The sequence below is a fragment of the Protopterus annectens genome, chromosome 10.part0 (genome assembly GCF_019279795.1).
Source record: "Protopterus annectens isolate FY-2018-M chromosome 10.part0, PAN1.0, whole genome shotgun sequence".
Lineage (NCBI taxonomy): Eukaryota > Metazoa > Chordata > Ceratodontiformes > Protopteridae > Protopterus > Protopterus annectens.
Window position 1 is genome coordinate 1,581,583,236 of NC_056744.1, and position 15,237 is coordinate 1,581,598,472.

The 15,237-nt window shown below is 38.6% G+C and overlaps 1 protein-coding gene across 3 annotated transcripts in view; it reads left to right on the plus strand.

Moving 5' to 3' along the window:
* HSD3B7 (hydroxy-delta-5-steroid dehydrogenase, 3 beta- and steroid delta-isomerase 7) overlaps positions 1-15,237 on the plus strand; it is a 562,140-nt gene that overhangs the window by 196,279 nt on the left and 350,624 nt on the right. For all 3 annotated transcript variants that reach the window (XM_044086232.1, XM_044086231.1, XM_044086233.1), the window contains exon 2: positions 11,133-11,370. In XM_044086232.1, coding sequence (XP_043942167.1) covers positions 11,214-11,370 — 157 coding nt within the window. In that variant the 5' untranslated portion in view covers positions 11,133-11,213. The remainder of the gene's footprint in view (positions 1-11,132; positions 11,371-15,237) is intronic.

Here is a 15,237-nt window from a genome sequence, read left to right on the forward strand (position 1 = left end):
CAAAGCCACTGCCTCAGGGTATTGTGTAGCATAATCTAAAATCACTAGGATATACTTTTTCCCTGTGGAACTTGGGATACTCAGAGGACCCACAATATCCATAGCTACACTCTGAAATGGCTCCTCAATCGCAGGCAAAGGCATCAAAGGAGATCTCACCTTGTCTCCTGCCTTTCCTACCTTTAGGCACTGCTCACAGGTCATGTGGTACCCTGTTACATCTCTGGAAATTCCAGGCCAATGGAAGTTTTGCATAATATGCCTCTTTGTACATTTTATGCCCATATGACCATACAGCGGGAATATCATGGGCTATGGCTAGAAGCACCAGACAGTAAGCTCTAGGCACTACCAACTTCTGTACTCTCTCACCTTCTAGCCCTCCCTCAGGGGTCAACTCTCTGTACAGTAACCCTTTTTTCCCAGTATACAGATTCACCCTTCCCTTGAGAATCAGGTGCCTCCCTAGCTACCTGCCTCAGGCCTTGAAGTGTAGGGTCTGAGAGCTGAGCCTGTATCAAGTCTCTCATTGTAACCCTTCCTCTGACAGTGGTGCCTCACTGTCAGCCTGGGTACTACTACTCACCTCTATCTTTGCAGTCATTCTGTCCAAGGGATGATCAGTACCCACAAGCAGCTGTGGCTCACCTTCAGTCTCACTGCTACAGCATAGCTCACTCCCTGAAGTAACCACATCAGAAGTCCTGGCTGCAAGTATGCAGTCTTTCTGGTTCTCCCCCAGGCTACCAGACCCACATGCTTGTCTCCTAGCCTCACTGCATGTAACTGCATGAGTACATAGTACTGCCTCATCCAAATCCTTCCCTCTCATGACATCTGCAGGATGGTAGTTCTGTACCCCTGTTGTCTCAAGACAACCTACTGTTGACATTTTGTTTTTCCCACTTACTGGCTCCCTCACCTTTGGCTCCCCACCTTGCCTCCATGGACATCTGTATGCCACATGGCCCCACTGGTTGCATTCAAAAAATTTAACCCTAGCTCCTGGACATATACCTGGACTAGTGGCTTCCCCTGCTACTGGTAGATTCTGTTGGGGCAGTCTGTGCTGCCCACCATGGGTTTCTTTAGACCCATGAGCAGTACTGGGGGTCCCTTTTCTGTGCAGGGCTGCCCTGTTTGCTAGGTATAGGTCTCCCTTCTTCCCCAACTCCTCTGAAGTAGCACAATGTTTATCAGCTAACCAGATCCTCATGTTCTCAGGCAAAGTGCTAAGGGCTTGTTCCCTTACCAAAAGGTCTGCCAGCCCTTCAAAAGTGGTGACCTGACATCCACTCACCCAGCTATGAAAATAAGCGCTCAGTTCAACAACATATTTGCATACATTTTCATCTGCCTTGCGTCTATGCTCACAAAACATTTTCCTATGCATGTCAGGTGTTAGTTCAAACCATTCTAATAAATGTCTTTTACAACAGTATAATCAAAACAGTCAGTGTCATGCATTTTTGCTAAAGAGGTTACAGCTTTACCATGGAGTAAGGGTGTCAGGAACCGTACTCAGAGCCTTTGGTCAACTTCATACTGTTTACATACCTGCTCAAACATATGAATGAAGCTATCAAAATTATACCCCTCTTTAAGCTGTGGAAGCAATTTACTGACCTTTTGTGCTTCTGGGGTCCTGTTACTTGCTTCCCCATTACCTCCATGACTCTGGCGAAGAGTCAGAATTTTCCTCTCATGCTTTCTCTGCCATTCCTGTTCTTCAGCTTCTAGGCTCCTCATTCTCTCAGCTGCTTCTAGTTCCATACGCCTGTCCTCCAACTGAAGTCTCTTTAGCTCCAGCTGGATTTTTAAGTCCACTGCAGAAAGTTTGAGCTGTCCATTCTCCGAGGATATTCTATCTCCACTGTCTGATTGTCCCCCAGGCTGCTGTTTTCTGATGCAGCTGTAATCAAGGCTCCAATCAGGTCTGCCTTAGTCAGGTTTCCATGCACCAGCCCCCCTAGCCTGGCACATCTCCGCCAGCTGGCTCCTTGTCAGCTTTCCATACTCCTATACTGACATGCTGCCTGCTTAGTCTGACTAACACTAAGCTAACAAAAGAAATAAAACAATTGTGATCTGAACTCTGAGTATACACTGAGTGGCTGTTTTAGAGTACAAAACACTTTTAGAGATCACTGTACATAAGCTACAGGAATTCGCTCTACCCACACCACTACAAGCCAATTAGTGTGTGAAGTAGATCCCACCACTGCCACCACATGTGATGGCCATGCCTGGCCCAGCAATCAAGGAGCCTCAATCCTCACCACTAACAACAGGGAGGTAGTCTCCGAGAAGAGTAAAGGATAACTAATACACACAGTAAAGTACAATTTCTCTTAAGTGCACACAGAGATCACAGTCAGTCTGGGGCTGGTTGCTCCTTTGCTCACCAGGTCCCCAATAAGACTCCCCACTAGTACAGCTATAGGGTCCAGGTCTCAGCCTAACTGGGCAAGCTAAAACCTGCAGTACCATCTCTGTCCAACCAGTGCTTTGTGTCTCTGCCCAGGTAGCTGATACATACACACACACACACATACACAAACACACACACATACAAACACACACACACACACACACACACACACACACACACACACACACACACACACACACACACACACACACACACACACACAGACTTTGAGAACAGGTTATACAACCACACAGACTTTCCTGGGAAAAGGGTGGCCCAGGTTCTCCAGCTGTGCCCCTATTACCCAGACCATACGGTAGTAATTCCTGTCACCACCCAGTTAATTATCAGCTACTAAAAGGCCCTTAAAGGGGTGTCCAATTAATCCTGTGCAATATTATAATCCAATGGTAGTATGACTAATCAGTCTCAAGGCTTATTGGAAAGGCTTATTATAATAAACTCTATAAATATATAATGTACTCTAAAGCATACTTTATCTCTACATAACCCAGCCACAGGTAGGAGGTTTTAAAAATATTTAATAATAAATAATTAAAACACAAGACAAAACTACTACACCACAGAGATATCTAAGAGTTCAGAGATCACACAGAAACTTAAAATAATACAGTAGTACAAGTCTGATTTCAAAGAAAAATACCTAATTAATCTTTACTAGCTATAACTATCCCTACAAGAAATCACAGTGCTAAAACTTACATGTGAGCATAAGGCAAAGTGCTGAGTTAGATGTCCAGAGTCAAAATGCTCACAGTCTGTCACTGAACAATAGTTTTTTAAACACTAACCAACAGCTTTGCTGAGGCCCTCCCAAATTACATCATTTTGACACTTAGGTTCTCTCAGGCCACAAACTGCATTATTTTGCAAGCTAACACCTGCTCAGTAAACTACAACAATACAAGGCATTTCACATATACATCTAGCAGAAATCAGAACAATAAAGCACCTTCCACATGTAAATTCTGGTCATTAACTTTCCTTAAAATAATGGGCATGAAACCTTTATCTAGACTCACTGGAGCCGACTTGTAAAACATGAGAGGGTCACAACATGCTTCACTGGGCCAGTAGAGTGCAATGTTGTCACATATTTTGCAGTTCCACATTTCACAGTATTCTTTTACACTCAAGAAAACATGCCTATATTTTACATTTATTTATACAGTTGATAGAATTATGTATCAAATTCTATTTGACTAGGCTGGCAACCTTCGGCCATCTTCCTCCAGTCCTCACACCAATCATGAGTGGACAGGTGATCTGCTGTGGCGACCCCTAACTGGAAAAAGATGAAAGAAGAAGAAGTTTGCTTAGTCTCGTTTGCACTATTCTGATTTTATAGCATGTTTGTGTGTTTATCCCAGTCCAAAACCTGCATTGTTTGAAACAGGGTATTTAGCAGTACATCATCAGCCAAGATACACCTAAATGTAGACCCCTGATTATACCTGAAGCATTCCTGAGAACATGAGTAACAAGGAAGATTCGAGGATGCAGTGGGATGAAGGTACTTCTTGCTACCTGGTAAACATACTTGTCTACTCTATGGGAAAGCAAACATGTTATATATTTTATATTTACATTTTATACTTATATTAGACTGCAAAGACCAAATGAATCACAAAGAGGAACTTGTGTGTGGAGTATGAGTGTGTAAAGGCAGTGTCAAAGGTTGATGCAGATATCTGATGTCTATTGTATTTCTGCAATCATATCTGACCTAAGATAACATTTTTCCCTCTCTGCTAATCTGCAGGGCTGTTTTTGAACTTACCTAATTCTGGCCATATGCTTTGAAAAGGCTGAGTTGCTATACTTCAGTAGTACAGATGGAGTGCAGCATGGGACAAAAAATAAAAGTCCTGAACTGAGTAGCATTTACCAGCATCATTGCTATTCCTCTATGTACTGAAGATGAGACTGAACTAGACAAGTTGAATTGTTTTTATGTTAAATTAAATGTATTCATTTAATGGGAATGGGTTTGCATTACCACTACACTAACATACGATCGGCATAGAAATGTAGCAAAATCTGAGGACTAGTTCATATCAGTTATTTCTACCACTTTGAAGAATTTTAATGTTAATTCCCTATTATCATGATCTGATAATACATGGTAGCAAAGTGGTCATACTGTAATTGTCTGTCTTATTTCTAGGAAAATTAAAACAATAATACTTTAGCACGTATATCAAAACAGAGAAAATATCCATTTTCATAGCTGTGCACATTCTCACCTCTTTCCTGCAGGACATGTAAGCTAGAAATAATACTATCCTGCAAAATTCAAGTTCTGATTTTTCCCCTTTAATTGAATTCTACCAAGTTAACATTTGTAGTTAGAGACAGAGGATTATCTATCAGCTTTTGTGTATTGTTCACTGACCAAGGATTAAACACTATGCAGACATATTAATCAGAGCAATCAGTTAAAGAAAACGCTTTGATTTCTAATTAGCCTGAAACAGAAGAAGCAGAAATAGGATTTAAGATTACATTCGGTGGGAAGGGCAGAGTAAAAACTATAGTATGCTGCTTGTTTGGTTTGTAGAAGAACAGCAGAGACCACACAATACAGTATACAGGATTGATTGTTGACATGTAATGAACCTGACATGGAAAAATAGCAAAAACAGTTTTATGTACTGTAGAGTAGCTGGAGGTCATATTCTAGAAAAATTAGAAAACATTTATATCTGCAAAAATATCAAAACATCAGGACTTGGAAGTACACTTTTTAAAATAAAACTGACTTCCAACTCCTTCCCATAGTGCAAATCTATTAGAATCAGGAGCGTCATGTGAAGTTTAACTCTGACAATCATACTTTGACTTCTACAGAGTTAATGTCAACAGACAGAGATGCTAGGTTACTGCCAGCATGTCTGTAACAGCTTTATTTAATTACAGTTTATAAGGGGAAGTAAAAATACTCCCTTAAACCCATTTAAAAGTGTTGTCAGAATTTGTTCAAGTTTGCTCCACATCTATCTTTTCTTTATTTTGCATTTGCATGGTCTAGCCACTGTTTTCCCTGACTTAATAAAACTATTAGTTCTCACGGGAGTGAAAACCAGGCCCACTTATTCCCTGGACAGGACTAGAGCCCTACATCCTCTTCATTGACTGTCTAGGGTGAGAGCCTCATTAGCCCATTTGTGCCACTAGGAGGCAAGGGTTCACAGACCCATCGAGTAATACCATATGATCTCCCATCATATATAGGGTTGCCACCTTTTCAAATGGCAAAGTGGGACAATTGAGATATAAACATCAGATTTTGCAGGCCAAAACATACCCACGGCCAGTACAAAGGACAGAACTTCACTTTTTTGCCTACATAAAAGCTTAGTCTTGTAGAATTTTAGTTGCTTATTCTATTTCTGATAACATTTGGTGTTTCAGATACAGAATAACTGTTTTATGCAACTATTGCATAAAATATAGGAAATAATTTTGCCCTAAAATCTCAGGACATCGGTCATTTTTACAATTTTTTGCAGGACACAACTGCCCAAAGAGGGACTGTCCCTCGCAAAGTGGGACAGGTGGTAACCCTAATCACATACCCAATTTGTCTCCCACACTTGAAGCTCCTCCTTCTCTGTGCTTACAGACGTCGGTCACAGGAAAGTTTCCTAGCTTATGTGGCAAAAACTACCTGACCAGACAGCACCTACTAGCAATACTTCCAGCACTTCTGTTTGGGCCAGTGGTACAGTGGGTCACATTGCTCCGACTCCAGGATGGGTGAGCCGGCAATGGCTACTCACTTCCATCTTCTCTAGCCTGGATTCACCAGCACTTGACCCACCAAACTTGGGTCATCTAGGCTGTAGTTAGGGCTTTATACTTCTCTGTCATGGAGTTGTGCCAACTTTTCTATTTATTTATTTTTAATGACTGCAAAATGTTTACTCTCCTAATTTCCTTTGGCAGTTTATTCCACTTTTTAATAACTCTGCTTTTAGCCAACTGTTTACTGATTCTGGAACAGACAGTCAATTATAGCAATCTAATAAATATGTCTTTTTAAGAGTCTTTTCTGTCTGTTAAATAATAGGAAGAGGTTCAAAATGTAAGATTATTTAAAAATTAAAAAAATTAAAAATATGGGAATTTTGCAAGCTTTATAGGATAAAATGAAATCACTTTTTTTTTCTTTCTTTTCTGTAGAGGTAAAATGTATTTCTTTAAAGTTCTAAGAACCGTTTCACATTCAAATTACTCTCAGTTCTTTCTAGGTGCTTTATAGATGTTTTTCTTCACTGTTGACTACCCATATAGAACATCGTACTTCAAGGTTCTCTGAACAAGGGAAGACAAAAGAGGAACCATAGTTATTGTTATCTTGTGGCTTATTAAGTTTAGATTGGCGCATTTTACTTCAGTCAAAAGTTAATCCTACAGAGAGTGTTGACAATTCACAATGACTCTGAGAACAATGAAAGGGATATTGTAGATAAAACAACACAAGTAAAAAAAGCCATGTTGTACAGTGAATGAAGTACTAAGACTCAGTAACTTCATCTTTTTCATCTGTTAGTGCCTCCAGAATACAGTGTCCTAGGTTCAAGGCCACCTGCAGGTTATAGGTTTTAATATTATTGTGTGTGTGGTCCTGTACAATAAAATGATCACAATTTAATTGTATATTTTATATATAGGTTTTTCATATTTTATGTGTGGGCTTTTCATGTTTGGGATATAATGTGTTCTGTATGGGATTGGGAAGCCATTGTTTTTGATGAGATATGGTAAATGGATGTATAGTGTAGCCTTATTTACTTATGATTTTAATCATTATCCCTTTTTCGACATTTTTGAGAATCGCTGATGCAAATTGTTGATTCTCTCTCTACGATTAAAATGACAAAATACTATGGTTCGATCAAAAGTTAGGTTACCAAGTTTTTGACTTCTCTTTACGTATATAATCTACATAATATGCAATGCTAAGTTTATCTATAGTGGTTCCAAAGTCAAAATACTGGGCTAAACCTGGATCACATATTCTGTTGAAAGATAGGCCCGGTGGTACTAGACGTTTTCTAAAACTACTTGTGCTAAGTTTAGTCCTACTGATGGGAATGTCATCTTCCACAGTCCTGTTTCTGATTAGATGTTCTCTTGTTACTGACATGTGAAGAAATTTTTATAATTTTAAATAGTTTTATGCTAAAGGATATCTATATCTGTAGTATAAACTGTGAATTGATGCTGTTCTAAACTGAACCCTAGTCAACTCCACTACACAAAGTCCCATCAGGAGACCTTCACAACTAGCCTGACATATCTAATCAGACTACTGCTACAGTGAAACTGATCCAGCCATCCATTCACCACCCCTTTTCCCATTTTTGCACACGGGTCAGGGTATAGCTTCAACAGTTTCAGTCATCTAGTGCCAAAACACACTGCCGGATAGCTGTTAATTCCAAACTTGCTATTGTAGTGAATGGAATGCCTTGTTTAAATAACAGCATTGTCAACATCCAGTAAAAATCTATCATCTATTGCCATCTTCCCTATGTGAATTAGAAGAATTAAATCCCTTCATAGCCATTGGGGATGACGTATCTACTCTATATGCAATCTGATAATAATTTTGCCTTTAAGATTGCAAAGAGCCATTTAAGTACTTTAGAAGCTCTGCTAAGTAGATCAACTCATATGTATTTTTTCTGAATTTTCTGCCACTCTCCCATATGCTGGTACACTGACTGCTTTTTTCCTCTCTACAGTTTACAAAGTGTGTTCTAGGCATAATATTTCTAAGTACTCTGTACTGATGGACTCTATGTTCTTAATTATTGCATGCATATCCATGCTTAAGCCAGGGCTAATACAGGTTTTGCATTTTTTATTTAATTTTATTTTCCATAATCTTAGTGTGTTAGGCACCAGGTCTTTATTTTAAGTACTTAGTTCTTGTAAAAGTAGCCCCCCATTCCTAAATACTGTCTCAAATGTGCTTCAAAGCAATGCAAGATTTTCAAATCTTCATCTGTAATGTTGTTATTTTTGCATATGAGATTTAGATGTGCTAGTCTCTGCTCCATGCGCCAAACTTCCATCTTTATAAAATGATTTTTTACAAACATTAGTTACTTTTATTTCAAAGCATATCTTCTTTAATATTTATTGCCTTACAATATGTTTCACTTCCCTAATAATAAGCCAAAAAAGAAGCGGAAAGCTCTTTTTTCCCTCCTTGTGGTTTTACTTCCCTAATAATGTTTCATATTTGACTGACATTACCTTCTTGTAGAACCATTTTTTTATCTTATATATCTTTTTTTGTTGCTTAGTTATGCATGTTTTACTGTAGTTAATTTATTTGAAAATAACATAACTTTTATTTTCGCTAAATAGTTAACATGGCTGTCATCCATATGTATGTGTGTTGAGATGCTTGTGTGCTAATTATTCCTTTCCATATGGTTATCACTATTCGTCCCCTTTTCCGATCTTTATTATGCTTTCCCATGTGGAGTACTTTTATCCCGATTTGGTTGATTGTCATTCAAACATTTTAATGTGGTTGCGATGTCAGTAGCATTATCACCTGGTAGACACACTACTAATATAAGTTCCTTATTTTTGTTGGAAGAGTGTCCATGTTACATTCAACTAAATCATTCAAAAAAGAAAGGTCATAATCTTTGTCTGTCCTAGCATATCTTAAGCTTGCTGTGTTTCTGGTCTGTCTTTCAGACTCATAGTATTTTTGACTCTTGTTGTCCTGTTTCATTTCTATACGTTTATATTAGGTTATTTTGTTTTTATAACCCTGCTTTTTTTTTATTTGATTTCATGTAACAGACAACTGATTGCCATTTTGTTCAAACAATTTTAAAATGAATTTGAGTGTCTAGTTCTCCCTTTGCTACATTCTGTAGCTATTTTGTACAGATTCAATATTGTTAATTTGTCGTTCTCTTTCTTTGATTTTTTACACTATTTAGTTAGCAAGAATCATTTCTTGAACAACTTAACTTTCACTTGGATTTGTGGATTGATTTCCTGTTCAACACAGAAAATGTAATAGATCATATATATTTCATTTATTACAGTTATGGCTAGCATAACAGCCATTTACGTATTTTGGTTTGGTTTGTTGTTCCATGTTGGCATGTACAGCAATAGCATCTTTCATGTTCAGGAATATGTTTTCCACTAGCCCTTAAAATCTTGATGAGTGGATTGGTAATAGAAAGTTCACCCCGGAGATCACTCCAGTGGATCTACTTGATAGAGGCACTGGGAACTGACGATGGGCGGCACAATGCCAAGGCACTTCTATATGCTAGGCTTGTAAAGGCCCCAGGGCCATTAGCCTAGTAGACACCTATGAACCTGTGAACCTATAAGTAGAATCTATTATGCTTCTTAGATTTTGTAACAGGGATTTTACTCAAGCATTGTATTCCAACAATCCTTATTATCATGTGTCACCTTACTGACGTGTTTAATGCAAAACATTTATACATTTAGGAACACTTTGCATTGGCCACTAATTCAACACTATTCAGACTCTTCCATAAGATCTTGTAGTGTATTACTATTAAAGAATAAACTAAGTTGTAATGTGCCAAAGGAAAAAGAGTTCACAACTTTACAATATACATCTCCAGAGTACTTTCATTGTGCTTAACGTAGTAAATGCTGAGGTCTAGTGCTTGTTGACACGGAGTTAAACAAGCAAATACAATGCAGTACGATGTACAGAAACGCATGGAGTTTTAAACTATGTTATTACATAAAGTCTACTCACAGCTTCAAGCAGTAGTAGTAACATAGATATAATCTGCCTTCAAAACAGCTGCAAACAATGTTAACTTATATATTAGTTTTTGAGCATCTATAGAGAGGAAGATCAGGCTGCAAAGGACTTAAAAGTTTCATTGAAAGCCTTCAGATCTGGCAGTTAGAACACAGGATTAAATGTATCTTCAACTACTGAAACTGCAGGACTTACGTACTGCTTAGAAGACCCCAGTATGCTGCACTATTTCTGCTGGAAAAGCAATATGTTGTTTAGAAATATACAAATCAACATAAAAGAGAGTAGCATAATTTCCTAATGCAAGCTTTTGTAGGATTCATTATTTCACTAACCTCTTACTTATAGATTTAACAATTCTGCATTTCTTATTACAGATTTTAAGTGTGTACATCAAAGGAATGAGGGTTAACTTTGTTTTAATTGATGTGAAGAATAAAGTTTTGAAAGAAGGATAAATGCTCACTAGCTGTTTAACTTATAAGATATTAATGAATGAATGAATAAATATATTTATTTATTTTATTTATTAAAAGTACATCAGTGAAAAAGGCTTTGATCATATTTCTACAAACATGTTGTCCTTTCCTCTGTTGTAATAATGCAATTACAGAAAGAGCTGTAGATTTTACAGAAATTTTATGAAACAACTTCCTACACGTGTTGCCCATCATTTTTCAATGAAGGTAAAAATCTGCTTATAAAGACAGTCTAACTACAAATTGCTATGTTACTGACTGACCGCATTGTCTATGTATCAGGCTGTAATACATTTAATTGTATTATAATTTGCTATAGTGTTAAATTATTTTTATCAGTCTGAAGAGGTTTAATGCTTACTTCTAAAACTATAAATAAGTTAATGAAATATTTCTTTCTCTACAGCTGCAGTTGGTAGCAGAAAGCAGCCGAGGCTAAACCTGGTGTAAAAGCACCATTATCACCAGCTCTTTTTGGTGTTCAAACATGGAAACAGAGAAAGGACAAGTTTATCTAGTGACTGGAGGATGTGGTTTCCTTGGACTTCACCTTGTTCATATGCTGGTGGACCGAGGAGAGAACATTGCTGACGTTCGAGTCTTTGACCTCTTCCTCAATGAAAGCATGAAAGACCTTGGTTCAGGTATGCATGGACAGCTTTCTAACATTACTTATTGGCAACATTTAAAGTGGTTGTGTCCTAATTTAATAACTCATGGGGAGGAAATACAAATATTCCTCTTGTAACTAATTTCCTGGGGGAAACTGAAAACATGTAATTGTACTTAAAGACATTAAGCAAACATGGGTTACTAAAATCTAACACTGTTAACATACACACTTGTACAAATCCAACTGAAGGAATACCATCTTTGCGTTTGTTTTCATTATATTATTAGTGTACAACCAAGGATTATTTTCTAGACTATCCACTGACTTTAGAGCTGCCCTCTGTGGTGTACTTCCGGCTCTCCCAAGCCATCACCTGGACACTATCCACATGTCTGCCTACAGTTCTTAGACTTTCTAAAGAAACAAGAAAGGTGAGACAAACTAGTCTTACCTTTCTCATGCCAACATGGGTAAAGGACAACAAGGCAACATCTGACAAATGAACTGTAGTTTGATGCAAGGCTTTAGGATACTCACAGAAAGAAACAAAGCCAGACATCTTTAAGCATTTCTATCTATATTATAGGAACAGTTGCAGTTACAAATTATATATTTCCGGCTCCATCTTCCCTTCTCAAGTAGTAAAAGCATTAAATGTATCACCTTGTTTCTGTTCATTTAGAAATCACTGGTTATGTTTGAAACTCAGCATACCCTCTGTTATGTCATCCATGTTGTCTTTGGAATGGTGATTTACCTTTTAAACCCTTATGCAACTTAAATTCTCCTGCCATACATTTTCATGTTGAAGCAAGTCATGTGTGTTTAGACAGGAATACATGCATATGATTGAAGACACCACCTCAGAACGTAACATTCTCCGAACCTAAATGTCGAAACTAACCCTAGCCAAACGGTCAGAATGTCGAGCCTAACATTGAATTCGACATTTACGGTCACGCAACCACCACAACAAGCGCTACCATGGATCAAGAAGGGGGGGATATTAGCCTGGCTGGCGTTCAGCGTTGAAGGATTCGGCATTTGAAAATTCGACATTCCAAAAACTGGGGTCACAGCCTTTCGACATTTAGGACGTCGGACAACTCACGTTTGCCTAAATGCATGCATTCTGTTTAGACATTGTAGCATGGTGGTGGCTGTTCAGGCTGCTGAACTGGGAAATCACACTGCTGTGGGGTCATGTGACATTGCTGCTAGGTACAGAGGTAGGCAAGAAAGCAGAGGTGAGGTCACCAAAGAAAGAAAGTAGAAACAACTGCCTCTGGGGATTTTAAGGGATGTTAGTTCCATAAGATGACAGACTCCTATTTTCAGAATACTGGGTTGAGGAAAGAGTGTAATAGGGTGTTTAATGGGTAGTCAAGTCTAAATAGAGGAACCAGGCTAGAAGCTGTCCTTACAGTAGCAAGCTGTGAGATGAAAGTTATCCTGCTTGTGTTAAAGGCAGTAATTTGTTTTGTTTGAGGGATTCAGAGAAAAATGAAACCTGTTGTAAGTACTGTTGTATTTTGCTAGAAATATTGAAGTGATGTGTGAGACATAAAAGACACAGAGTGTGATGCAGAACTTGTGAAGGTGAACTTGCATTTTGTGAGGGTACTTATTGAAACAGAGCATGTATTGAAGTAAGACTGTGTTGTCTGTCACTCCCCATTTTGCAGGGCTGTGTAGCTTTTCATTAACTCTGTAAAAAATAAACTTCTGTATACTGCAAGCTGGTGTCCAGAGACTGTAATTTGTGATTACAGCTACAGATGAATACTATATCAGTGCAGAATCTAGGTAGAAAATTAATTTTGTACAAACTGTCGTGTTGTGAAACTACCTGAAATGTGCTGTAACTGAGTTTCCTTGTCTTCAAATAAAGAATAGTTTAATGTAAGATTATGTTCACCTTTCCCACCCAGAAATGTCTGGTCTGTTGAAGGAGCAATTACTAGCTGCTTAACATCCAAAAGGTAATCTTTTAAAGTGGAAGGAGCCTGGACTATGTTAAATGAAAAGCTGTGATAATATGACTGGTTAACCCCTTTTGTTCATACAGGGGTTTCATATGGGAAAGTGTCCTTATGGCAGATTGAAGGGTTACTTAAAGGAAGAGTGACTGTGGACTGTGAAAGACCAATGCCTATATGGAAAGTTCCCTTGCAGCAACTTGAAGGGGTTATCCCTGCGGTAGTGGTGCTGCGGTAGCGTTGTCGCCTCACAGCAAGACGTTGTCCTGTTTGATTCTCAGCTAGAGCAACTTCTGTGTGGAGGCATACGTGAATGAGCATGCCTTCGTTGAAGGTTGTGCACCAGGGCTGGTAACTCAGCACGTAAAAATCCACTACCAAACATTAGCGGACCGGAGTTCCACCGTGGTGACCCCTAACCGGGATAAGCCGAAAGACACAACATCTGAAGGAAATGAGACTGTTATGTGTTTTCCTGTGAAGACAAAACCTTTTGTCTAAGCGAGAATGCAAAGACTACTTGAAGCTTTGACAAGTTTGACTGTAACTCTCCAAGAGAAACGTATGGTTACTGAGAGGCTTTTGCTGAGAATGCAGCAGCAACTTTCCACATTGGTGAACATGCTGCCCACCTTGCTAAGTGCCACAATAGCCAGAAGTTGAATCATTGAAATGATGCAGAGACCTATTGGTAGCTTTCAAAAGGTGCATAGCTCCAAACAAGTTCCTCAAGCTGAGTGGACTGGGGTGAAATATTCCTTGAGACTAAAGGCTTACATGATGTAAGACTCTGAAATGTGGAAAAAATGACTTTAAGCTTATACAAGAGAGACATGATGCTTCACAGGAAAAGACACAATGTACCACAGAGTAACTAAATGGAATATGTACGGGGGTGAAAATACCCATATGGGGTGCAGACGTCAAGTATCCTGAAGGCCAAGAGGGTGCAGCTTGACTAGTTTGTAAACCTATAAATACTTGCTACTGGTTCTTTGTCATTATTGCAAACATAATTAATTTAACTTCCACATTCATTCATTCGTTCATTGATTCATTCATTCATTCATTTTCTCATTTACCTACTTAAGCCGGTGCCAAAGACTGTTCTGTCCTGGCACTCAGTGGGTACAAGGCTTAGAAGCTGATCTTGAATAGGGTATCAGCCCATAATGATACACACACACACACACACACACACACACACACACACACACACACACACACACACACACACACACACACACATCTGCTGTTAAATTTGTCTTTCTATTACAGTCATGGTAGATATTTGGCATGTGAGTGGGAAAAAGATAAAAAAAAATAACTGAAAGTGAAATTTGAAAAGCCTTCCATGCTTTTCTCACTGTAACTCCTAATATTATCAACTGCAATGTCACTGCACTTTTGAAAGAGGGACATTTGCACTGCATTGGCTACTTTTGAAAACTGTGTTTCTTGCGCTCAGTAATACCTGTCATTTAACACCTCATGCAAGCAGTTTAATAATAAGACAGTTTATAATCACCATATAGTAATTAAAAAAAAATGTCAGTAAGGACCTAGTATGGGAACCGGAACAGCTCAACTGTTGTTAGTGTGACTTTTCAGAAATGGGTCAAAGAGCTCCATGATTATGCATCCTGCAAATTCTCTGAAATTACTCCTTTCATTAGGCAGAAAAGTTCTGTCTACTCTTGAAAGTCTAAAGCCTTCTGCTGTATCTAAAGGGGAAAGTTGAAGTATGTGAGGTAGTATAATATGCGTACATTATAATGGGAAATACAGTACGAAAGATCTGATGAGTCCTAACCCTGCCAAAACAGATGGAGAATGTAGTCTGGGTGGGATAAACAGAATTCGTTTAGTGACTGCTGTGACATCCAAGCTTGTAAACAATGAATGAAGTCTACTGGGAC